Source organism: Peromyscus leucopus, chromosome 4, assembly GCF_004664715.2.
Source record: "Peromyscus leucopus breed LL Stock chromosome 4, UCI_PerLeu_2.1, whole genome shotgun sequence".
NCBI lineage: Eukaryota > Metazoa > Chordata > Mammalia > Rodentia > Cricetidae > Peromyscus > Peromyscus leucopus.
The window spans coordinates 69210426-69235452 of NC_051066.1; the positions used below are offsets into that span (position 1 = coordinate 69210426).

At 55.3% G+C, this 25027-nt stretch overlaps 1 protein-coding gene across 2 annotated transcripts in view; it reads right to left on the reverse strand.

Annotated features, from left to right (window-relative positions):
- Positions 1-10907: 10907 nt before the first annotated feature.
- Positions 10908-25027, reverse strand: part of Cd82 (CD82 molecule) — a 45609-nt gene continuing 31489 nt past the window's right edge. For both annotated transcript variants that reach the window (XM_037205031.1, XM_028878995.2), the window contains 6 exons: positions 21260-21384; positions 21081-21155; positions 13614-13727; positions 12322-12525; positions 12028-12111; positions 10908-11742 (listed from right to left, as the gene is read on the reverse strand). In XM_037205031.1, the coding sequence (XP_037060926.1) occupies positions 11665-11742; positions 12028-12111; positions 12322-12525; positions 13614-13727; positions 21081-21155; positions 21260-21384 (680 nt within the window). In that variant the 3' untranslated portion in view covers positions 10908-11664. The remainder of the gene's footprint in view (positions 11743-12027; positions 12112-12321; positions 12526-13613; positions 13728-21080; positions 21156-21259; positions 21385-25027) is intronic.

The window sequence follows — 25027 nt, forward strand, 5'->3', positions numbered from 1 at the left end:
CACCCCGCTCCATCCTCTCTTCCTCCACTGTTTCCCTTCAGATAGTCTTACCAAGTTTTCCAGGCTGGCCTTGAATTTCTAATCCCCCTGCCTTAGCCTCTGAGCAGAGTAGCTGAGAGTACAGGCAAGCCTGAGCCACCACATCCATATGGGGTATGTCTTAAGTCACCTGTGTGCCTAGACCTGTGTGTCCACACAGGTGCTTGTTAAAGGCTGGGTTCCCTGAACCCCTCAGCCAAGGGCCCGGCTCTCTAAGAAGAGACTGGAGGTGACTGGGCCAGGAAGCACAGGACTGCTTCAAAGTCCTCTGCCTCAGCTCTTTCAGCAGCACCTTATTTCATTTGGGGACTGAGAATGGGCACATTTCCTCCCTCCGTCCCTCTGTCTCTCCCTCCCTTTCCTCTGTCCTCCCTCCCTCCCTCCTCCCTCCCCTTGTTCCTTCCTTTCTTCCTTCCTTCCACAATGTGTATTAAATGCTGACTACATGTCAGTCCCTGTTCTCCAAGCTGGGGGCAGGGCATAACACAAACCAGAAGCCCTTTCGGCCTCCAGGGAATCCAGATTCCAGCACAGGGTACAGCCTCCAGGGCAAGGCTGGAGGGTAAGCATGGCTAGCTGGCTCTGCACTGAGCAGCCTTTCTGGGCCTTTCTAGGCCAGCAAGCTCAGGAACTCGTGGTGCCCTGTGGCAGCCCTGCAGGGCAGGGCCAGAATTAGGCCCAGTTTTGAGAGGAAGAACCAACAAGGAGAGCAGGGCTTGGATTTGAACCCACAGCCCACCTGGCAGGCAGACTAGAGGCACTCACTACCGGGAGGCCAGGCCAGGCTGCCTGCGTGTTTAAGGGTGGACAGGGAGCTCCAGAAGGCTAATCTGTAGGGATGAAACCAAGGGAGATTATTATGGAGCCAGCACCTGACAACTTAACCCAGGACAGCAGGAACCAAGATGACTAGCTCTAACAAGCAAGCGCTGACTAGCCAGGGATCTGTCTGCCTATTTGTAAATGTGACCTGTTGGGGAAGGGAGGCTGGCAGGCACAAGGCTTAGACCCTGGACGAGGGTCACAGTGGCTGAGTCCAAAGTTCGTGACTATTTACTGAGCAGTGTTAACTGAGTCAGGTGCAACCTTGCTCCCTCACATCTGTGAGAAGTGAAAGCTGCCCAGAACCGTGCAGGAGTAGGTGGAGCTGTCACGGGGGAGATGAGAGTGTGTGCAGAATCCTAGGCACATGGTGGTGTCTGCTACCCACTAGACTCAGGAGATTAAAGATGAGATCTTTAAACTAGAGATGAGATCACATCTCTAATCTCAGCACTCAAAAGGCAGAAGGAAGATTGCTACAAATGTGAAAACAGCTTAGATGTATAACAAAGTACTAGGCCAACCTGGGCTACCATCTCCAGAATGAAATTAAATAGGCACTGAAGGTCCAGAGGACAGTGACTTAGCTAAGAGCTCTCCACTGCTTCAGGGCCCAGTGTCCCAGGGACTTCCCTCAAGCTCCCCGCCTCCTCTCCCAACCTCTCCTGCCCTGGTACAATGCCCCAGGGTGACAGGGGCTAGATTCTTACTGGCAAGGCACCTTGGGCAGAGGCCTTGATTGGCCAGACATTTGGGGCAGGGACTCTGGATCCTACAGGTTAGGGGCTACATGCCCTCCCTAACACACACCCTCCCTCCCTCCAGGGCTGTGACCACCTGGAGGAGAAGGCAGCCTGAGCACTCCCTGCATCTCCCGTCGGTAAAGAGTTCTGGCAGGGAGGGAAGGGTCTGGTGCCTAGAGCTGGTGGTGGAAGCTGGCAGTGCCAGCAGCTAAGCAGGGAGGTGGGATGGAGAGCAGAAATGAAGGATAGCTATGTCTGTACCTGTCAGCTAGCAAGCGGCAGTGGTGACTGCTTCCCACTCCTTCAGCAAGTGCACCTCTCCCTAAGCCACGGAACGCTCTGGGTCACCCTGGGTGTCAGCAATTTGACGGAGAGCCAACTGTCACTTGAGGCCAGGAGACGCCATCCAGCGGTATCTTTGTCCTCAGCCTTCCAGGCCCCTGACCACAACACATAAAGTGCCTGGGGATGTTTCCTCACCTGTCCGTCCGTCCATCCATCCATCCATCCATCCATCTGACACAGGGGCTCATGTAGCCCAGGCTGGCCCTGAACTTGCTATGTAGCCAAGCTTGACTTTAAACATCTGATCTTCCTGCCCAGATCCCGACTATATCTCCCATAGGCATATGCCGCCACACCCAGTTTATGCAGGGCTGGGGATGAAACCCAGGGCTAGGTAAGTCACCTACCAGATGAATTACATCCCCAGACACGCAATGCCTTTTTTAAAAGCCATAACTATGATGACCAGGGGAAAGACACCTGCCTGAACTCAGCCAAGTAGGAGGCAGAGCCTAGGCTAGACACTTTCATTAGGAGGGTTCTTACCGATCTGGAGTTCCCCTTTTCTTACCTGTAAAGCTGGGCGATCCTAACCTGCCCAGCCTGGCTTGGGGGACCTTAGGGATGAAAGGGGGCTTGGCACATAATAGGAATGCAGAAAATTCATCACTAAAGAAGAATCAGTCTCAACTGAGCCTGGTGCTGCATCCTGCAATTCTATAACTTGTGGAGGTGGAGGCAGGAGGATCACCACTAATGTGAGGCCAGCCTGGGTTACATAGTTGAGACTCTGTCTCAACTTTCCTCCTCTACATCAAAAAATAAAATGAGAAAAACCATTCTAGCAATGAGCTTTTAACCGCCCATTGGATAAATATTCGTGGATCAAATAGGAGGTGGGAAGGAGGCAAATGGCCCCAATACCTGGGATGGATGTCATCCATGCTTTTCCACAATGCAGAGGCACATGGCATCAGAGGTCCTGGCTGGCAACAGGAGTGCAGGGGGAGGCTACGGGTGACTGCAGAGCGGGAGACTGAGAGCATTCCAAATGATGTCAGCTCCCGTGTTCAGAATGCATCCACTCCCACACCGCTGCTTCTCTCTGACATTAAGGCTTGTCCGGAAGGAGACAGACAGTGAGTCTGTGAGGATGGGCGCCTCGGCTCCACTCTGCCTCCGACTGTCCCTCAGTCTTGCCCTGGACCACTGTCCCCTGCCTCAAGCCTGTTTTCCTATTAACTGGGAGTATCTGTCTGGAAGGATGGGAGGAGGTCCTATCTGTCAAGGGCTTAGAAGAGAGCTGTCATTATTGCTATCTGAGGCCACCATCAGATTGGCTAGTGACCAACTGACCTTCAAGTTGTAGGCACAAAAGAACCACTGTTCATACAGATGAGCTCCAGGCTCTGCTGACTTCCACTTCTACCTGTGGCTGGCTACAGGTAGCTCTGCTGGGGGTAGGATGCTGCTGTCTGGACCAGCTGATGGGTACCCCCGCCTCTCATCTTCCATCATGGTGACCTGGGCTTCATACTGCAGTACCAGGTGTGTGTTTGTGTGGGGGGGGTATCTTTCTTTCTGTATCTCTCTCTCTTTATCTATCTACCTATGTGTATGTGCAGTGCATCTCTCTCTGTCTCTCTGTGTGTAGTCTCTCTCTGTCTCTGTCTCTGTCTCTCTCTCTGTCTCTCTGTCTCTCTCTCTCTCTGTGTGTGTGTGTGTGTGTGTGTGTGTATGTGTGTGTGTGTGTTAACAACCACTTGAGACTCTGGCTTAGAGTTGGCACACTGTCCCTTCCTCATATCCTGCTGGCCCAATCAAGTCACAAGCCCAGCCAAGTCCCAGAGGAGCTGGCCACAGTCATCATGCTGACCGGAAATTCAGAACTGGATAAGGGTAACTACTTTTGCCAACAGCTGAGCACAGTACCAAGACACAGGGTAAAACCAGGTATCTGGCCCCCAGGGCAGTAGCCCCTCAGCTACCCTCTCTGTCTCTGCTCTCCACCCCCAGCAGAGCCCATCCAGTGTCTTACTCAATAAGAGATGAAAAGCAGATCATATCACAGGACAGGCACGAGCACTCCCCAGTGCGGTCGTGGGGATCCCAGGACCCCATCCCTCATCAGTCAAGCCTGTGCTCGGAAGCAGGATGTCTACACAGCACACCTGGATGACCCTTGTCCCTAGCTGCTGGATAAGTCCACCATTAACCCATCCTGGACTCAGCCGCAGTTCCGCTCATCTAAGCTGTAGACAGTTCCCTTGGCCTCTTGAGAGAGGTCTTCCTGCCAGGTGCACGGGAGCCCGCTGGGAAATGGGAGCAGGGCGCTGGGGGCAAGAGTAGGAAGTGTCTCATTTACATTCATATTTTGATTGGTTCCTGTGCCCACTCTTGACCCCCCGCTTCCCATCCTGATAGAGTAGTAGCCTGAAATGTCCCAGGCCATGCAGCAGTCAGGTGACAAGAGCTAGTCTCTCATTTATCATGTGCACTTACTCTGATGGAAAGACAGAGGCTGAATTCCCAATGCTGCCTGCCGTCTCTGTCGTGACACAAGGGCATTTCCTAGTTTGTGTTTGTATTCATTCTGTGTCCCTGGCTCCACTGGACTGTAAGTTCTGCAGCTGAATGGACCCTGCTCTTCTTGGTGAGCCCTGGCTCCTTCCAGGCTGGGCACAAGTGGCACCTGGCAATAAGTACTGCACGAATCCATGGATAAAGAACTGGCTCTTGCCGAGGTGTGCCTCCTCAGAAAAGGCCCAGCTTGTCTTTCTCTAAATGAGCTCCTCAATTTCTGATGACCTTCAGGCCTGATGAGAAGGAGACTGACCCCGAGTCGCAGGCCCCAGAAGTCGATTTAGCTGTGGAGTGGACGTGCTGCTGCGGCATACTAATGCTGTGGCATTGTGGTTCCTCCACCTTCTGTCCATCCTGCTCACGGGCCTCAGACTTGAGCTGTTCTTGTTTCCCCCAGTGTCTTGCAGAAAGGGTTATCCTGCTCCCGGACAGAGGCTGTTGCCAGAGGCATCTGAGGTAGCATGAGGGGAAGGCTCTGTCCCATTAGGCTCCCCTGCCTCTGGGACCAGTGGTTCCTCTCCTGAAGGTCCACGACCCCATCTTCTCCTCATAGACCTTGTTCACTCACAGGAGGGACACTTGCAGGAGACAGTGCTCTGCAGGTGCTGAGTCACCGTGGGGTTCTCGGGAAGCTGCACCACTTGGGAAGCATTTGTGGGACCTCGTGTGTTCCCCGAGTTGCACTGGGTTACAGCTGTTTTTCTCACAAGACCAAAGCAGAATGAAGCTGCTTATCCTGTCAGCCCTGGGAACGGGGGTTCCTTTGACCTGACTGACTTGCTTTCCGCGGCGCGGGGTTTGGGGGTGGTGTGACTAGTGCTCCCCCATTTCCTGCTTGCGGGCTGCTCTCCATTCTTCTATTTCCTTCCCCAGGATGGCCTGGAGTGTCCCATGGTGCACTTGGCTTAGCCTGTGGCAGTCACATGCTGAGGTGTATCTTTGTCCCTGTGTGTGGGTGTGCCTGTCACAACACAGGCTTTTGACTTGTGCATATGCGCATGTCCAGGTATGCATGTAAGGATCCCTGTGTGGGTCAGTACAGGGCCATGTGGGCTGGGGCTGGGGCTCTTTGCTTCTTTCTGTGTTCTTGTATTCTGTGGAGTGCTGGGGACGGAGCCCAGCGCCTCACATCTGCTAGGCAAATGCTTTGCAGCCCCAGCCTCATTCACAGTGCTGTTGTTTTAATTATTTTATTATTTTGTGTGTACGAGTGTCTTGCTTGCATGTATGTCTCTGCACCATTTGTGTGCAATGCCCTCAGAGGCCAGGAGGAGGCAATGGATCCCTTGAGACTGGAATTACAGTTGTGAGGTATCACGTGAATGCTGCGACAACACCTGGGCCCTCTAGAAGGGCAGTCAGTGCTTTTTTTTTTTTTTTTTCAACATATTTTTTATTGATTATTTGGTAATTTTACCTCATGCATCCTGATCACAATCACTTCTCAGTCCTCTCAGGTCTGCCTCCCAACCTTGTGACCCCCCTCACCAAAAAAGAAAAACAAAACAAAGAAAAAACCACAAGTCCAATTTGTGTTACCCATACACTCACTGAAGCATGGTCAAACTCCCAGTAGGCAGCCCCTTAAAGAAAACTGAGTCTCCGGCCCCCACATCCTATCCCCCCCAACCCCAACCCCGCCAGAAGCCATCAATTGTTAAGAGATACACTTCAGCATCCTTATCACTACTTTTAAGAGTTCTCTTCAATGGCTTTCTGTCTAGGCTATTACTTTTTGAGGGGTGGGGTGGGGGTAGGGGTTGTCACAGAAGCCTTCTTCTCAACTGTGAGTCTGCAGTCATTAACGTCACTGCAAAAGTAGCGTCCTTGCCTTTTACAGTCAGCAGGGCCATGGACATCCACATGGTCTCCGGTCTCAGCACATGCCAGGGACCTCAGCATGGTCTCCTGTGCCAATACAGACCACAGACATCAACACAGCCCTCTGCCACAGCGCAGGCCATGGACATCATCACAGCCTGAGATGGCAGACAGGCCCCTGGCGGCAGCATGACTCACAGATATCAACATGGCTCCAGGTGGCAGCACAGACCACGGACATCCACATGGCCTTTGGTGGTAGCACAGGTCACAGGCATTAACACATCCCCCAGCTGCAGTAGGTCATTGGACTCCAGCGGAGCCCTTAGCTGCAGTATGGACCACAGACACCACCACGGTCCTTGGCGGCATCACAGGACATGGACATCAACATGACTTCTGGCAGCAGCAGAGACCATGGACATCCGAGTGAGCATCCAGTGCTCTTAACCACTGAGCCATCTCTCCAGCTCCTGTGGCTTTTTTTTTTTTTTAATGTAAAATTTATTATCAGTGTGTGAGGGCATCCATGCACGGTGGCATATGTGAGACCAGAGGACAACTATACAGAGTTGATTCTTTCTTTCTAGTTTTGTGTGAGTTCCCAGGGATCAAATGAAGAATTGCATCTTTGTTCAGCAACAGCATTTACATGCTAAGCCATCTTGCTAGCCTCACGGCAACGTTCTTAAGGGACTGTAAATTCCATTAGTGTCCAGTAAGCACCCATGGGATGAATGGATTTACCTGAGTCCACAGGTTTGGAAAACCCACAAAGAATAGTCAGACACTCCTCCTGAGGCGGGAAGGAGTACCAGCCCTAGCCAGGAGGATGCCCTGGTGACCGGATGACCCAGGGTCTGTGTCCCACACACACCTTTCTGTCTTCACTCTGTGGAAGTGACTGCCTGAAGGGCCTCCAAACAAGGATCAGCCTGGGAACTGATAAGTAACTGGGGTACTCCGCTTTGGCAGGGTCCTCCCACTGTCCCGCTAGCTGGGAAGAGGCCGAGTACTTGGGGGTTTCAAGGGTCTGGCACCCAGGTGGGTCATGTGTGCATGGACACACCCTGGCCTGACATTTAGAACAACTCCTCCATGCCAGATAGTCAAACTAAAATAACTCTGTACTGGCCATTGAAATTGCCCCAACCTGCCCCTCTCAGCCCCTGCATCTCCCTCCAACCCACACACGGGATCTAATCCCAGACTGACTTCCCCTCCCATCAGTCAGCATCTACCCTATCATCACCCTAGTGCACGCACTGCCACTGGTTTCCCCAGGGGCTGAAGGCACAGTCCTGCCTGACCCAGGTACTGCTGGGCACTACCAAGGGTACCCTTCTTCCTCCTGCCCAACGTGTCCATGTGCCAGACTTCTGCCCAGCACGTCCCTAGTCTGGACCAGGGCAGAAGGAACAGCAGCCTGGAGGTGGCGCTGTTGTCCATGGAAGGCCTTATAGGAGATCAGCGAGCTCAGCAGCCCAGGGAGAGGGTCTGGAGAGACAACACCCTAGGTCCTGGGATGGGGCACCTCAGAGTTTAGGAGGCCAAGACCAGGTCCCTCCTGACAGGGCTTAACAGACCTGGAAGAAAGGGAAGGATGAACTGGGGTGGGGTAGGATGGCAACGAGAGGTCACAGTGACCACAAGAGACTTGACAGTGTGACAGACACAGCTCGGGGTTTTCCCAGTGGAACCCACATTTCCTCCCTGTAGACACAGTAGGCCGAGGTGGGTGGGGCGAACCCGATGTCACTCAGCTTCTCCTATACGCAGGCTGGGAGCAAGAGATCCACCCTGTGTACTGTCTCCAACCGCAGGGGACCAAGGGGGCCCCTGAAAAAGACCCTGCCTGGAACTCTCTCCTCCCCACGGGCAGAGCTGCAGGGAAGAACTCTGCCCTCCTGGCAGCCACCCTCCATCACCCCCACAGACCCTAGCATTCCTGCATCTTACCTCCAGACTGGACAGGCCTGCTCAGCCTGGGACCTGAGGTGGCCAGGTGTCAGCCGCCTTGCTGAGGGCTTCACAGCACCGTGCTAAGTCAATCCAACACTTTGGGGGGGGAGACCCCAAGAACCCTGCCCAGGGTCCTGTAGCCCCCCGAGTTTAGTTGGCCACTCCTGTCACAGCACAGGGGCTCTTCCTCAGAGGGGGATGGGCTTCCTCCAACCTCCCGGAGGGAGGCCGAAGGATGAGGCCTCTAAAGGATCAAACCCTTTCCAGGCCCCATGGGTCTGAGGCCAGCTTGACCCTCACTTCTCCATATCTGATGCAGGTCCCTGACTAGCTCAGGACGAAACCAGTTTAGCTTCAAGCCCCATCTTGCCCAGTGTGCTCTCACAGAATGGCCTGTGAGCAGGAGACAGACCCCAGCCACCTCATGACTAGCCTCCTTTCAGCTGTCACAAGGACCAAGGCTGGGTGTCCTTGGCATAACTCCCCCATGCAGCAAAGCCACCAAGCCTCCCCCTACACCGCCTGCCCCAGCTAGGGCAGTCCACCGAGCTCATCCACCTCAGGCTCTTCAGTGTCTGTCAAACAGGGCGCGTGCTATTTCAGTACCAGCTGCTGAGTACTGGGACCCCATTGCATGAGCCCCTGGTCTTTCCTGGTTGTTGTTGGCGAAGAGCACAGCTTCTGTGCCCAGTGTCAGTGGGGAGCACACAGCAGGGCACACGACAGGTGGGTTTTTTTGGCCCAATGACAAGCAAGTGGTCAAGGGTTGGGGAAGGGCATGGAGTAGCCTTGAGTTCTAGAGTCCAGAGAGTCGCACCTTCCCAGCGCTAAGAACAGGGACAGGAAGCAGTAGCTTGGAAGCTGACAAAGCTCTGAGGCAGAATGACTCATGGTTTGACACGACCCTGAGACCTTAAGAATGGCAACTGTTTTCACTCTGAATTCCAAGAGATTGACCGATAGTGCTGAGTTGAGGAATCTAAGGCCACAATGAGTCGTGTAGGCCATTAAGTATGTCCACAGCGCACCTAGGCTGAGAAAATGAGATCTGTGATTGATTGGTGATGTCTGCTGAGGATGTAGCTGTGTAGAGAGGTCTAGATATGCTGTATGCATTTGCTACCTACGGGCCACTGGGCTGTTTATTTCACCCAGCCCATACTTCCTAGATTAAAAAAAAAAAAAAGATATATCTTTCTTGTCATGTTTTATGGTTTGGTTTGTTTGTTTGTTTTTGAGACAGGGTCTTTTTAATGTAGTCCTGGCTGTCTTGGATCTATGTAGACCAGGCTGGCTTCTAACTCACAGAGATTCTCCTGCCTCTACCTCCTGAGTCCTGGGATTAAAGGTGTCTCACTATGCCCAGCTTTATGTTTTAATCCGTCACTTTGTGGGGGCAAGAAAGGTTATCAATGGGAAAAGTCGAGTCACCATTACTCAGAAACCCTAGCCCTAGAACATGGTAAGTGCGCACCCCAGGTTTCAGCAAGGGTCCCACACTGCCCTGCTAAACCCTGACTTCAAAAAGGAAAAAAAAAAAAAAAAAAGATAGTTCTAGAGGTTGAAGTCCCCAGGGCACTCAGACTTCCTTGAGGCCCTAGCCTGCTAGGGTGCCATGGTGGGTGTGACGGTGAGTTTTCACAGGTGGACTCTGTGGACTCTGACCACAGACAGTCTTCTGACCCTCTTCCGTCCCGGGACCAGAGTCTCCAGCCGACTCCTGCCCACTCCTTTCTCTGGCTCACTCCTGGCTCAGTCTCCCCAGACCCTGTTACTCTAAGTCAGGTCAACTCAACGCAGGAATCACTTCCTGGTTTGCAAGAATGCAGGTTCCAGCCAGGCGGTGGTGGCACATGCCTTTAATCCCAGCACTGGGGAGGCAGAGCCAGGTGGATCTCTGTGAGTTCGAGGCCAACCTGGGCTACAGAGCGAGATCCAGGACAGGCACCAAAGCTACACAGAGAAACCCTGTCTCGAAAAACAAAAACAAAACAAACAAACAAACAAACAAAAAGGAATGCAGATTCCTTGTCCCCTCCACCTCTGTAGCTCCCACACTCTTCAACCCTGGAGTCTGCATTGTCCTAAGTGTCCCCACTGGCTGACAGAATCCCAGACTTGGGGCAGACCAGGTGCCGGCAGTAACAGGAGCCTCTGGTTCCCTGGGCTCCTAAAATGGGGCAGCAGCGCCCTCTGGTGGATCCCACGGAAGCATCCACCTGCACAGCCCAGAGAGGCCCTCACTAGGAGGCAAGGGTCCCTGTCCTCCCGGGCCCCACAGGTGAGTGGGAGAGGTGCCACCTGGCCATCCCTCCCACCTGCCATCTGCTCCTGCGTGTGTGTGCTTCCCCATCATGTCGTTTGACTCTGGGTTTGTCCAGGCTATGTATGCTGAGGCTGTGAGGGACAGTCCATCTCAAAGGCCCAGAGTTGCAAATCCTTCTTGCTTCACTTATTATGAACTTTCCTTCTGTGAGTCTTAATAGAAGCCCGATGCTCCAGAAAGAGGCCAGGCTGTGCTGTGGCTTCGTGGCTCTCTACAGCTCACTTCCAAACACGTGGACCCGGGTCTCTGAGGAGGAAGGAGCAGTCTCCCTCCAGTCACCCCCATGTCCCTTCCACCGCATAATTCAGGACAGTACCTCTTCAGGCTATATTGTACAAACCCTCCTTTAATAGTTGATTTCAGAGCTGAGCACATGGAGGCCCCTCCCCCACCCCTGCAAGGCACAGCCTCAACCACCCTTAGCCCAGGGGACAGGAACAGCTGCCTAGAAACACCAGGCCAGCTCCTCCTAGTCCCCAGAGCTGAGTTGTCCTGTGCCAGACCTGAGGGACCCATGCCCCTAAGCAGTCGGGTCCCTCATCACGGAAGAGCTCACTAGTGGCTACCTGGGGCAGTTCCCCCCCCAACCCCTGCTGGGCTGAGCTGCTGGGGGTTGGGGGGGGAGCTGTCAGGTGTGGGGAAAGACTGCCTACTCTGTCTGTCTCCCACAGAAACATGAAAAACCCACAAAGAAAGCGTCATAATGGGGAGGCACTAACCTTTCTTGTGGGCAGTCCCTGGGCAGCCATGGCTGCTACACCCACCTTCCCTGGTATTTAATACAATATAATAGGACTTCAGGGTGGGGACCCCGCCATTCTGTACAGTAACACTGGGAGCCATCTCAAGCTGTTAATGGGTCCCAGACAGTAAGTAAGAGCCACAGAACAGCCAGGGCTCCAAACTGGCAGCAGAGGGGCAGGGAGAAGGGTCCAGGCCCAGAGAGTCCCTGATGCGGCCTGTTCAGGATGAGCCAGAGGCCTTAGAGGTGGACGGCGCACCGGCCATGGGGGAAAGAGCCAGAGAGGCCCCATCGGAGGCTGAGGGTGGAGAGACACAGGACAGAGGGGAGCGTCAGCAGCCTCAGTACTTGGGGACCTTGCTGTAGTCTTCAGAATGAATGTGCCGGCACAAACAGATGGACAGGAGCAACCCCAGCAGCTGTAAAGGACAGACAGAAGTCAGGATGGCCGGCCCCGGTCCCAGACCCCTACCATCCAGCTCAACCCTGGGCTCCAGTCACAACCACCTGACAGCAGGCTGCTAAAGGAGGCCCAGAGAGGGGCAGTGCCCTGTCTGATATCACACAGCTAGACGGGCTAAGGTGAGAGCACCTCTAGACGCCCATGGACCACCACCCCACAGGATATGAGTGCAGGGATAATAGGGAAGAGGATTTGTGAAACAACGCCCCGCCCCGAGGAAGGCTGGGGGAGGGGGACAGACCTCGATGACAGCGACGCCAACACAGACGCCCAGGAGGATGCCCAGGTTCTCCTGCAGCCACGCCTGCACCTTCTTCATGCACCCCTGCGGGAAGACTCCACGTCAGCCACCATGCACCGCAGCAGGGCAGGGGCCTGCCCAGGGCTCCCTGTCTCCCGATGCTTGTGGATGGAGCAAACAGGGAGGGGACTCAGGAGGGAAGGAGGCCCAGTGATAGCCCAGGCAGGCCTAATGGCTGTGGAGCACCCACCCTCTCAGGGTGGGAGGGCCCCATCCAGCCCCGCCCCAACACACCTCCTTGTGCACAGGCCACTCTTCTGGGAGGTTTTCGCCCTGGGTGCTGTTGCCCTGGCCTTCGCAGAACCCCTTCTTCACAATGCGCTGGTTGTCCTCCTCCCCCGTGACCTCGCAGGAGCAGGGGTAAAGGATCTCCGTAGAGTTCCTGATCTCCGAGTTCTCGGTCCAGTTGTAGAAGCTGACCCAGCCACAGCACTCCACCTGTGCGGAGTCAGGACAGGCTGTGATCCGCCACTCAGCCCATCCCCAGCAGCCCACATCCTGGGGGGAGACTCGGATTGGCCACTTCTGGGCCCCCAGGGGTGATGTAGAGTGTGGGTTGAACTTAGGTCCTATGTGTCACAGGACTTCAAAAAGGCTTTTGAGAAGTAGCGCTTGCTTGCTCACTCTCCTTGGTACTACCAACACAGCAGACAGCCCAAAGGAGAAACAATTCGCATATGCATACAGAGTGGAGGAAGTGAATTCAAGTGTGAGGCAAGGCGTGTGGGGTGTGAGGCTTGGCAGGTGGTAAAGGCTGAGCATGGGGATCTGCGACCAGGGGCCGGGTTCAAATCCCAGTTCTGCCACTTCAAGCTGGGCTGAGGTTTCCACAAATGAAGAAAAGGAACTAAGGTCCCTATGGGGTGAGGCAGACAATGTGCACAGATGGGTCCAGCAAGTTTAGGGACAGTCAAGGCCAGGGTTACCTCTCAGTGCTCAGCATCAGCTGCTGAAATCGGGCACTGAGCTTCCTAGTCACCAAAGTGATAAAAGAAACAGGATCAATTCTGCTGTTTTAAAGCACACAATGCTCTCATCCAGAAGGCAGAAAGTCTTCCTGGGATGGAAGCTCAAGCTGCCACCCATGGGTCCCTCTGGGGATCAAATGGGAGGAGGGGCTGGTATCCATTCTGACACCCTCTGGGCCATCTCGTGTACCCAAGCTCAGTCTGCGGCAGCCAGAAGGGGGCGCTCCAAGCATGCACAGGAGAGATGAACTCCAGACTCTCCCCAGCGGTCAGGAGTCTGTCAGAAAGGCTGGAGCCCCCAGGGGTGGGTGCTACAGTCTCTGTCCCACTAAGCAGACAAAGGCAGGCCTCGCTCACTCTGTGACACCAGAAAGGGACCACCTTTCCAGGTCCAACAAACAAGAGTCAGCACTGTGAGCCCAGGAGCTGCCTCCAAGGCTGTGCTTGGGGGCCAGGAGCACTTGTGTCCCGTCCCCAAGGGCAACACAACCACACGCCCTCACTGTGCAGACATCAGACTGCAGATGTGCGCCCCGCATCACCACCAGCCCTCCTCACCTGCGCCTGCACGTAGTCCCAAGCCTCCTGCAGGCTCTCCTCACGGCTGCTGCTGGCATTGACCTTGTAGTTCTGAATGATGTCCATCACCATGTTGCCCACCTCCTGCTTCAGCTGTAGAGGGATTTGAGGGTCAGGGATGGACTTGAACCTGAGCCTCACGGCTGCTCAGGCTGACACACACCACCTCCTCCACCACGGCAATCCCAGGCCACACTCATGGCTCCGGAGCATTTCGACCAACTTCCTGCTAATTCCTAGTGCCCATTTGGCAGGCTTATCTGCCTGTGGTCTATCCCTTAACCATTCATCTTTCCTGTCCATGCGGAAAAGCCTCCTGTGGCCTCCCACAACTTTCAGGAGACACGTCAATGTCCTCTCAGTGACTTACAGGGTCCCACAGCATTTGCCCAGGTCTTCCCAGCCCTGCTTTCCTGCCCTTCCCTGCTATGCCCCACTACAGAAGACCTCTTGCTGCTTTCATGCTGTTCCCTCTGCCCAGAATGCTGTTCCCTTGTATATGAACATGGCTGGCTCCCCTGTCAAACTTCATCACCTCAGAAAGGCCTTGGAGATGCTCTGCAGGATGCAGGGTTTCCTCTGTCCCTCTGTCGCCCTGCCCTGCCCTCCTTGTCCTACAGGGTTAAGTGTTGGCACCACAAGCTCATCTCTTTGGGCTTAGGGTCTCTTTCCTCAACGGTGGGGGGACGGGCTGGCTCTGGGTGCTGGCTAGAGTCCCCGACAGCTGGAGTGGAGCTAGGTGTATGGATATAGATAATAAATACACTTTTCCCATGGTTGGTCTTAAGACCCATCTCCTAGAGAAAGCCAAAACTAGAGGCTGAGCGTGTCCTTCCTATTCCTTGCTTTTGTGGAGTGGGCTGCAGTTTCTCCAGAAAGTTCTGAGACTGCAGGGCAGGCAGCTGAGGGACCCCAACCGGAAGCCCGTTTCAGTCTCAGCCCCTTGACCCTCCAGCCAGCAGTACCACAGGAGGCTGACGTCCCCCTGTCTGTTAGAGGGGTGGGGTGCAGAGCTGCCTGGCCCTTCATGGTTGCCCCCCCTCCCCTAGACCTCACAGTCCATATCCTGACTAGTGGTCCTCACCCCGCTGGGGAATCCCATGGTAGGTGGTGTGAGGAAGCCCAGGGGTGTTAAGGCAGAGGAGGGCGTCAGAGGACACAGGCCAGGGTCTCACAGCTTCTCACTAACAGCCAGCTCTGCAGATGGAGACCTTTCGGGTCTCACCTCACTCTGGGGCTAGCTGTGGTGCAAAAGATCTTCAGCTAGCCCCAGAGCGAGGTGAGATCTGCAAGGGTGGGGATATGGACCAGTTCCTGCTGGCTTCCCTGGCACAGTGGACAAGCTGGCCGCCCTCACCGGCTTGCCAGCGAGGGACCCAGAAAGATCACTGTGGAGAGGAAGGCCACACACTTGCCCTTCTTCCCGGTATCAGCATTTAGTGTGCTCTTCCCCCAGCCTCCCAAGGGGAGCCTTTAGTGCTGCACCCAGGATGCTCTCCTCCTCCAGCTGTGCCAGCAGCTGGGCTGCTGGCTACTTCCCTCCTCCACGCAGGGGACCAGTGCGTGCTCTCAGCATCCTTCCCTCCCAGAAAGCTCCCAGCATCTTCCAAAAGCCTCACCGGCTGGGGCTGGGACTCAGTCAGCACAGAACTTGCCTCGGTCAACCTGGGGTCAATCTCCAGCATGGCATAAACTGGGCATGGTGGCACACACCTGTAATCCCAGCACTCCAGAACCCCGCAGATGGAAGGAGGAGGGTGAGAAGTTCAAGGTCATTTTTGGCTATGTAGTAATCACTTTGAGACCAGCCTAGACTACATGAGACCCCCGACCCAAAAGACAAACCAATCAACAAGAGGGAAAGAAGGAGAAAGCCAAGAAAAAGCATCATGGAATTCTACAGTTTGTAAATCTCTCCAATCCATTGTCAACAGGGGCTTGACTTACGGAACATAGTTACTGCGATATCTCCTGACCCTCCCACCAGGCCTGTGGCCCTGGCCATCCCTGCTGTTCCCTCATCACAGGTCCAGAGAGATGTGTGAACTCAGCCAGGTCACATGACCATGGGCAGGCACTGAAGTTAGAACATGGACTTGTCTTCTCCCCGAATCCAGACTTCCAGTCATCCACAAAGCTCCCTCAGCATTCAACCACATGCCAGAGAAGCCCCTGTGGTCTGCGCTCTACACAGCTGGGCTGTCTGCCTACAGGTCTTGGGTCTGACTGGCCTGACCATCTGGGCCTCATGTCTAGTCCCTGGTGAGCAGATAATCCCCAGACATCGAAAGCCCACCTCCCAACCACTTCCACATCCTCCCCTTGTGGTAGGCCTCCTTTTGTGGCCACAGGGCTCTGTATTTTCCCAGTATGGTTGCCATGACAGCCGGACTTCCCTATCTCCTCCACAACTGTCACAGATACCAGAAGGTGATAGAGGCCCTGGGTAATTTCCACCAGGGTGGGTAATTTCCATGGCGATCATTCAGCATCCTGTAGTCCAGGATGTGGCTGACACAGCTGGGTTTGGAGACTCAGGCTGTCACTTGGTGATGTACACACATGTGTGTGGGCTTCTTGTGTTAGAGGAATGTGTTGAGAGGCTCCCTGGGGGACAAGCCACCTCAGGGGGAGGGTTGAGGGCTGTCATAGCTTTGGAGACTCATAGCTGATTAGGAGTCTCTTGTCCTCTTGGTCCGTTCCTAGGATGGTGTCAACCCCACCATCCTCCCCAACTTGTCAAATTGTTCCTCCTAATGTGACCCCCAAGCCTCCTGGGTCACACAGCCAGCCTGCAGCAGATTCTGTAACCCAGATCTATACAGCTCCTGTGATCCCAGAGGCCTCCACCTGGACGGACGGACACACACACACACACACACACACACACACACACACACACACCCCTGCCAAGGCTGTGCTGCTATTTCTCCAGGCAGAGTGCTGCTTCTGAGTCTGAATGGCGAAGGACCTTCAAGCACAGCACCCAACTCAAGACTCCTTCCCACACCTTCCTGCCCTCTGCTTAAACACTTCCTGTCATGGAGAGTACAGTACCCTACAAAAGCATGGTTGGGAGTCTCTCAATGCAAGCAGCTCACCACACTTCATTAGTCTCCCCGTCTCGCCGGCATTGGTCTCCTTAAGTCCTAGCTTTGACTTCATAGGACCACGTAAGTCCTTTACAAAGATCACTGGTGCCCTCTGCCCTCCTTCCCATGGTCACGCTCCAGGTTCTGTGGGACACTGCATAGTCCCCTCCAATGTGTTGGAGCAGCCCAGCACGGCCCGCAGGGTCCCTCTGAAGATGCTGTGTGGTGCTCCTTTTGAGGGTCTGCTAGGAATGAGGCCCTCCACTTGGGCCATGAGACATATGTCACCTCTAATGACCACCCGAGTGCAACCCACAGTCTGTAGAAGTGTGTCATGACCGGTCACCATAAGCTGACAGAGAGTCTGGGTCCCTCCCAGTGCAGAGTCAGACTCCAGGTCTCAGGGCTCACTTGAGAGACTCCACCCATGTCTCTGTGACCCTGGGCAACCAAGAGTCTGCTGCCTTCTCCCTTCACAGCTGGGAAGCCAAGGCCACCTGTCCTGTGACTGGAACACTCCCTCCCACAAGAGCAGACTGTTCACAGAGAAGGTTTTGTCTCTGCAGACCTGGCCCACCACCTCTGCCACGGCTTGAGTACACTTGTGACCTCAGGCTTCCTGGCGCTGGGAATGATCCAGCTGGCCTACCACCCTCTCTGGAACAATCTGGCCCCGCCCCTCCCCCACAGGAACCCTTTCTCCTGCAGTTCTAGCTCCAGGCCCTGCACTCAAACCCAATCTGGGTTCTTAACACCTCTATACACGTTAATAGGATGCTATCATGTGGCCGTCACAGGAAAATAGGAAGACCTCATTTCTTCCCCGGCCCTCTCACTCTCTACTGCCCTAGAGGGGATCAGCAGAATCCCAGGCCTAGATATCTACACAGCTCAGAGGGTGTGTGTAACTTCACCCAGGCCACACAGCAATCAGCACCAGAGCTTGCCAAGGAGCAGGCCCCCAACGCCAGGCCTGGCCCTGCTCCCAACACTGGCTCGGTGAAGACACAGCAGCCAACAGCCAATGGATGGCGGCTGCACCTTAGGTCGCTGTGACTTCGCCCCGAGTCTTGCTCACTCAGGCTGGCCTATTGACTATGGTGGGTGCATTTGTTACCCATGAGCCCTCGTCAGGCCCAGCAAAGTCTCCAGTCAGTGATGCCATGATGTCCACTGGCCAGCCAAGGGCCCTGGGCTGCGCACCCTCTACCTTTACCACCATCCACACAGCACTGGAAGGCGCCCTAGAAGCATTCAGATCTTATAGAGGGACTGGGAAGCCTGGGGGTGTGGCTTGGTGGCTAAGTGCTTTCCTGGTGCATACAAAGCCCTGGGTCTCATCCACAGACTGAAAAACACAGGTGTGTGTGTGTGTGTGTGTGTGTGTGTGTGTGTGTGTGTGTGTGTGAGAGAGAGAGAGAGAGACAGAGACAGAGACAGAGACAGAGACAGAGACAGAGACAGAGACTACTCCTAGCACTTGGGAGAGGTGGGGCACAAAGAAGTATCACAAGTTCAAAGTTATCCTTGGTAACAAAGTAACTCTAAGGCCAGGCTGGAGTCTAGGAAACCCAGTCTTAGAACAACCAGAAAGGGTTGGTGACACGTCATAGCCCAGAAGGGCCTGGGGCATTAGCACAATTGCACCCACTGACTTCTTCAGGGACACCAGCTATGGGGTACAGGGGCCCTGGTGTCCTGCTCGTGGACCACGCTGCCGTGAGTGGCTGCAGCTGCTGTCTCAGAGGACATACCTGACAGAGACACACCCAAGGGAGAGTGGCCTGAAGCACCATTCCACAGAAGAGGAAGCTGAGGCAGAAAGAGACTGGGGGACTTCCCGCCTGGGGTCTCAGAACCAGGCTCTGATGGGCCCTTGAGGAGGGGCCGGCCCCTCTTCTAGAAGGCCTCTTCCTCTGCCCTGAGAAACCCTGCCCCACCTCTCCAGCTGTGCCTGTCAGCAGGAATAAACGTCACCACGGGATGTTTAGTCTCCTGCTGTGGTTTACAATGTGCCTAGAGTGGGAAATTATGCTCCTTCCAACTCAGGGGTGCAGGGCCAGAGCCTCTCCAGCCCAGGGGATCCCCGTCCTATGGAGGAAGGAGTGAGGTGTGGAACCTGAGGTGGCCAGGTGGCAGAGGAAGGGCTGTGGGGCACACAGCACTGGAAAGAGCCAAGGCCTGACTCCTCAGCCAGCCCTGATCCAGGACTGGAGGCAGCCGGAGGCGGGTTCCTGGGCTCCCACCACAGACGGGGCTGGGCAGGCAGAAGGAGCCTGGGGAGGTCACTCTGAGGCTTCTGAGTGTGTGACTGTGGCCAAAGGCACCTGGCCTCTGTTTCTTGGATGGGAAAGGTTTGTAAATTTAAAACAGGTTATGTTCATGCTTGGCCCCTGACATGGGGTTGATGGCCGCCCAGAGGGTGCTGCTGTCATCACCATGAGATGGTGGCTCCAGTGGGGGGAGGGTGGGGGTGGCTCCGACCCCCTGCAGAGGGCACCAGCTTCCTACCTAACTGCATTGCAAGGCACCCTGATTGGGTCCCAGAAAAGCCACACAAGGGACAAATGAGAACCTGACCCTACACCCTGCTGGGTAAGGAGTTTCCCTCCCCTAACCACGGCTTCCTGCCTGACATCCAAGTGAGCCTCTTTTCATCTAGAACTCCACCATTTCCTCTTTTGCCTTGGCCCCCTGGAGGCTCAGGGCTCAGGTCAGTCCTCAGCAGTCCAGGGTCAGCAATGCAGCTCTGCTTCTCGGCACATCTCCCTTCTCTCTCATTGTGACTGCAGCTGCCCTGTGCCCATGCTGGGAACCCTGTGCCCACGCTGGGAGCCCTGTGCCCATGCTGGAACCCTATGCCCACTCTGGGAACCCTGTGCCCACGCTGGGAACCCTATGCCCACTCTGGGAACCCTGTGCCCACTCTGGGAACCCTATGCCCACTCTGGGAACCCTATGCCCACTCTGAGAGCCCTATGCCCACGCTGGGAACCCTATGCCCACTCTGGGAACCCTGTGCCACGCTGGAACCTATGCCACTCTGGGAACCCTGTGCCCATGCTGGAACCCTATGCCCACTCTGGAACCCTGTGCCCACTCTGGGAACCCTATACCTACTCTGGAACCCTGTGCCCACTCTGGGAACCCTGTGCCCACTCTGGGAACCCTGTGCCCACTCTGGGAGCCCTGTGCTCACTCTGGGAGCCCTGTGCCCACACTGGGAACCCTATGCCCACTCTGGGAGCCCTGTGCCCACACTGGGAACCCTATGCCCACTCTGGGAGCCCTGTGCCCACGCTGGGAGCCCTTTGCCCACTCTGGGAGCTCTATGCCCAGCTTACTTGGGAACAGGCTGGGGGTGAATTATAAACCAAAGCAGTCTGAGGTAAGGAACCACTGTGGTGAATATTTTATCAGCATGACCAATGAAACCAGAAGGCATGAATTCCCATCCTGCCTCTGCTGCTCACTAGCTGTGTGAACATGGATAAGTTGCTTAACTTCTCTATGCTTCAGCTCCCACGTCTGAAAATGAGATTCCTCCCCTCTCTGGTCTGCACGGTTTTAAGAAATGAGCAAGCGACAAACTGTGTGTGTAGAGCACAGCACCAGGCTCCTTCTCCGTTCTGCAAAACTGAATGTTGAACCAATGTTCTCAGTTCCCAAGAGGGACCTATGACCGCGCAAGAAACCCTTGCCCCAGACTGCACAGCAGGAAGAGAGGGAGGCCCCAGGGCTCAGCTGGGCCCCAGTGGGGCCTCTGAAGGGAGTCAGAGAGCCTGTGCCTGCCTCACTTCTCCCCTGGCAGGATGGAGGCCCGGGTATGACCCCGCCCCTCACATGGCCTGGCTGGTGACTAGTGACAGCACAGGTCTAACAAGGTCACCACTGAGCTTCATCTGTGGCCTGTGTGGACCCAGCAACAGGGACGCTGGGGTCCGGGTGACTATGATCAGTGTTTTCCCTCAGCATCCACTTCTCCAGACATGGTGGTACCCACATTTAATATCAGCATTCAGGAGGCAGAGGCAGATGGATCTCTGAGTTCTGGGCCAGCCTGGCCTAACAGTGAGACCCTACCTCAATAAAAAGCATTTGTTTCTCTGTCTGTCAACATGGAAGCTTCTAGATGGTGCCAGTACACACAGCAGGTGCCCAGTCGAGGAGATAGTTCTGCTTGGCCACTCTCACAGCCTTGGTCACCTAGAGGGGGTAGTGTCCTTGTGTGGGGGAGCTGTCTATGACCTCCTGGGCTGCCTGTGGCAACTGAGTGGCTTCCTGTCTGCCCCATACCCAAGGTACCTGCCTCACGGGACCTCACCCCCTGGAAGTGCGAAAGAAGAGCGCTCACCTTGCCAGCATTGAAGTAGAAGAGGACCCCTACGGTCACCTGCGCAATGAGGATCAGCAGAAGGAAGACAAAGTACTGCGGACAAAGAGGTACCGAGTTAGCTATGGCCCAGGGACGTCTGTCCTCTTCCCAGGAAGAACTCCCCACCGGGAGATCTGGGCCCCAGGGCCTCGACTCACCAGCCCCAGCAGGCAGCGGACCTCATTGACAGCACCAATACAGCCCAGGAGCCCCATGAGCATGGTGATGGCGCCCACGCCGATGAAGACATAGGCTCCAACCTGCAGTGAGCTGGACGAGGTTTCTGAAAGAGAAAGGCATCCACCCAGTGAGCCGTGAGCCGCAGGGCAAAGGCAGCCTGAGTCCAGGACTACTGCCTGACTCTCAGGAACTGGGGTGGGGGCAGCCACGTTTCTACCCTCTCCTGGTCCTGGGTACAGCTGCACTCCGCTTTCATCCAGCCTAGGGTTATTTTTCTTCCTCATTGTTCTCTACACCTCACACCTGATTTTCCCTGAACCCAGAGACTCTGAAAGCAGGAGGGTGCGGCCGGGGGTTGTATTTCCTGGGAGGCCCCGCATGGCAGGCCTGGCATTTGGAGGAGCATGTGGTCAGGAAGCAGACAGCACAGAGATTCTGTTGAGGGCCCTGAAGACCTGCAGATGCCCATGCTGGCCGAGACCATGGTGCAGGGAGAGGCTGGAGGGTGGGAAGATGTTAACTGGGGCAGCAGTCTGACATGCTTTGTAGGGAGCAGAAGTCAAAGGAGACTCAGGGGTGAGGGAGGGAGGGGAGTTGGGCATGTCTGGGAAGGCTGTGCCTATGGGGAAAATGGGGACCCACCAGGGAATGGCACTGGGGAGCTGGGCAGACCTCACAAGGGAAGGTGGGGCCTGCGGTCAGAGGATGGAGGGTAGAAGCAACAAGGGACTCTTTCTGTGTTTGTTTTGAGATAGAATCTCTCTGTGTAGCCCTGGCTGTCCTGGAACTCACTTGTAGACCAGGCTGGCCTCCACTCACAGAGATCAGCCTGCCTCTGCTGGGATTAAAGGGGTGCCACCATGCCTAGCACAACAGGGGAATTCTTTTTGTTGGTTTTGTTTTCTATTTGAGCAAGGTCTTGCTACAGCCTAGGCTTAAACTCCTGATCCTTCTGCCTCCGAGCGCTGGCATGCCACCATGCCTGGCTAGAGGAACCTGAGACTCAGATTCATACAGGGCCTTGGGGTCAAACTCTGCTGGAGGGAAGGAATCCTTCATGTGGCCCTCTAGGGGTGAGGCTCAGGCGGGGCCAACTCAGACCCTCCTTCAGGGGTGACATAGACCTACTTGGTCATTCTCATTGCTTGATCACAAAGGTGCTGGCTGCAGGGTGGGATGGAGTGGGCAACGTCCCTGGAAACAGACGCAGCTGGGGCATGGGTAGCAGAAGGCCCTATGACCTTAGGTAATATTCCAGAACCCAGGAAGACCCAGGCCTGCCCGCCTTGCTGCTACGGTCCTGGGGAAGCCTCTTTGCAGCTCCACTCAGAATCTCCAAGAAGCTTGGGAAAGTCCCCTGGGGTGAGTGGGAACTCCTGGAGTTAAGCTCCTCACACCGGCCTCACTTTCTGGGGTCACAGAGATGGGTCTGGGCTCCAGAGGACGGGCTGGCTGGGACAAGAAGGGTGTCATGCACCAGCTCATGCAGCCCTGAGCAAGGCCCCTGGACTAAAGACCTTGGCATAAGCCAGCACTGTCTGGGGAGGTAGAATTCACACCCAGGTCTCCCTAGGAGCTTCCCTGAGGCTGAGGCAAGCTCCGGTACAGGGAGCTGGCTCTGTGAGACACCAAGACCTGCTGTCCCCACTCAGTCTCTGTCTACCTTAATCCGAGCAGCCTGAGTTGGCAACTGACAAGTGTCTATCCTAGGGTGGCCCCTGCCCTGTGTAAAGCGGGAAAGTGTGTCTGCCTCAGCCAGCAGGGGACCAGGGCGGGAGAGAGCAGGCCATACAAACGGAAGGGACTGGGCAGCACCCATTCAGGTGACCAGTCTGCCAGCATGCCACAGCCGGCGGCAAACCACTTCCTCCTTGTTCCTCTGGAAAATGAGACTTTGTGCTGTGCCTCAGGGTCATAAGGATTAAACCGTATTACACAACCACTCCAAGCGCTCCTAAAGCCTTCGCATAGAAATGAGAGATCCTTTCTGCTGTGCTTGTTGGAGACAGGGTCTCACGTAGCTCAGGCTGGCCTCAAACTTCCTCTGAGCCGAGGACAGTCTTGAGCTTCTGTTGCTCCTGCCTCTAACTCCCAAGTGCGGACGGAGACTGCAGCGGTGCGGTCCCCACGCCCCACTACAGAAATGAGACTCGAAGGTCTCACAGTCTCACGGGGCACACTGCTATCATTGCTGCTCTGTAGGTGAAGTAATGCAGAGAGGTAAAGTCACCTGCCGAGGACCACACAGCAGATCTGTGATGACTGACATCCTCTCCCTGCCCCCCACTCTGCCCTGCATCCAGGGTTCCCTCTTAACCATGCCTGCCTGCTTTCTCTTCAGAAGAGCCCACCTTGAGGGTCAGGGCAGTCACATGGTGCAAGGGCCAGGGCACGGTGGCCATCCCCACTCCCTTACCGCCTATCCGTGTGCCCTCAGGCGGGTTACCCCTCCTCCTTGTGCTTAGGATTTTCTTCCTCTGTAAAAGGGGACGATGGAGGAGAGTGGAGCCCAGTTCCAGGGATTTACGGCAAGGGGGTGTCTAGGTAAGGGCCAGCTATGTCATACAGCAAATCAGGAGCCCTAGGTCCCATTTTGACACTCCCTTGTAAGTAGGGCCTCTACCAGCCTCAGTTTCCCCAAGTGCCTGGGCTCCTAGATCAGCGTTTCTTTTCTCTGTATTTTGACTTTGTTTTTGTTTTGTGTTTTTTGAAGTAAGTTTCACCCTATAGCCCACGCTGGCCTAGATATCACAGCAATCCGCCTGCCCCAGCCTCACAGATCAGTGTTTCTGGGCCCTGGCTGCCTTGGAACCCCTAGAGGCTGTTGTAAACACAGAACAGTAGTAGGTGGGTGTGTGGCGGGTGCGACCTGGGCCTGGAATTTACAGAGCTGTGGACAGTCAGAGCCTTTAAGGCTTGATCACACGGGGCAGAATGCAAGCCGGAAAGAGGTGGCCCGCAGCCTTTGTACCCTGGCACAGGTGCCTGCTGGGTGTGGGATGGAGCCATCAAGCCAGACCAGGTCTAAGGAGAGCTTCTCCCTGTGGGTGGGCATTGGAGTATGGGGGTGGGCACAGAAACCCCGCCCAACCCTAACCCAGACACTGAGAGCTCACAGCAGGGCCATCCCTGCTCTCTACCTCCTGGGGCAAGGCCCGGCCCTGGGAACCTAGGCGACAGGTGTAGACCCTGCTCTCCATGTCCCAGCCAGGTTCTGTCTCATTTAGGTCAAACAGCTGTCAGACTGGCCAGAGTCCAATCCAGCTGCTTGGGACAGCTGCTGAAAGTGAAGAGGGCCAAGGCCTGCCACTCACTGGGAAATGGCTGGCACAGAGTGCTCCTGGCAGGCTCCACCCTTCCCCACCCAGAACTGGGACGGGCCAACACAGCCAGTCATGAGGGAGGAGGCAGGAGGTCAGTCACTGTGTCCTCGGCCAACCCATGCTGATCACCTCTACCTCTGAAGAACAGAAGGAGCCTTGCATGGAGGCTCACCCCATCCTGGGCTGCATTCAGGACCAGAGCTCGTGGGGTTGGGTCTTGCAAATCACCATCAGGAGTTGTATGAACTTCAGTCGGTGTCTTAATGGCTCTGTTCCTTCACTCCTCTGGTGGGAGCAGAACAGGGCTATTGGGACTAGGACCCTGTATGCACCTGACTGTCTGCCATTCCTGGCTCTTTCCTACGGCCCTCTGAAGTGGGACGCGACTGCAGCCTACATTTCGCTGTGCAGTCAAACACAGGG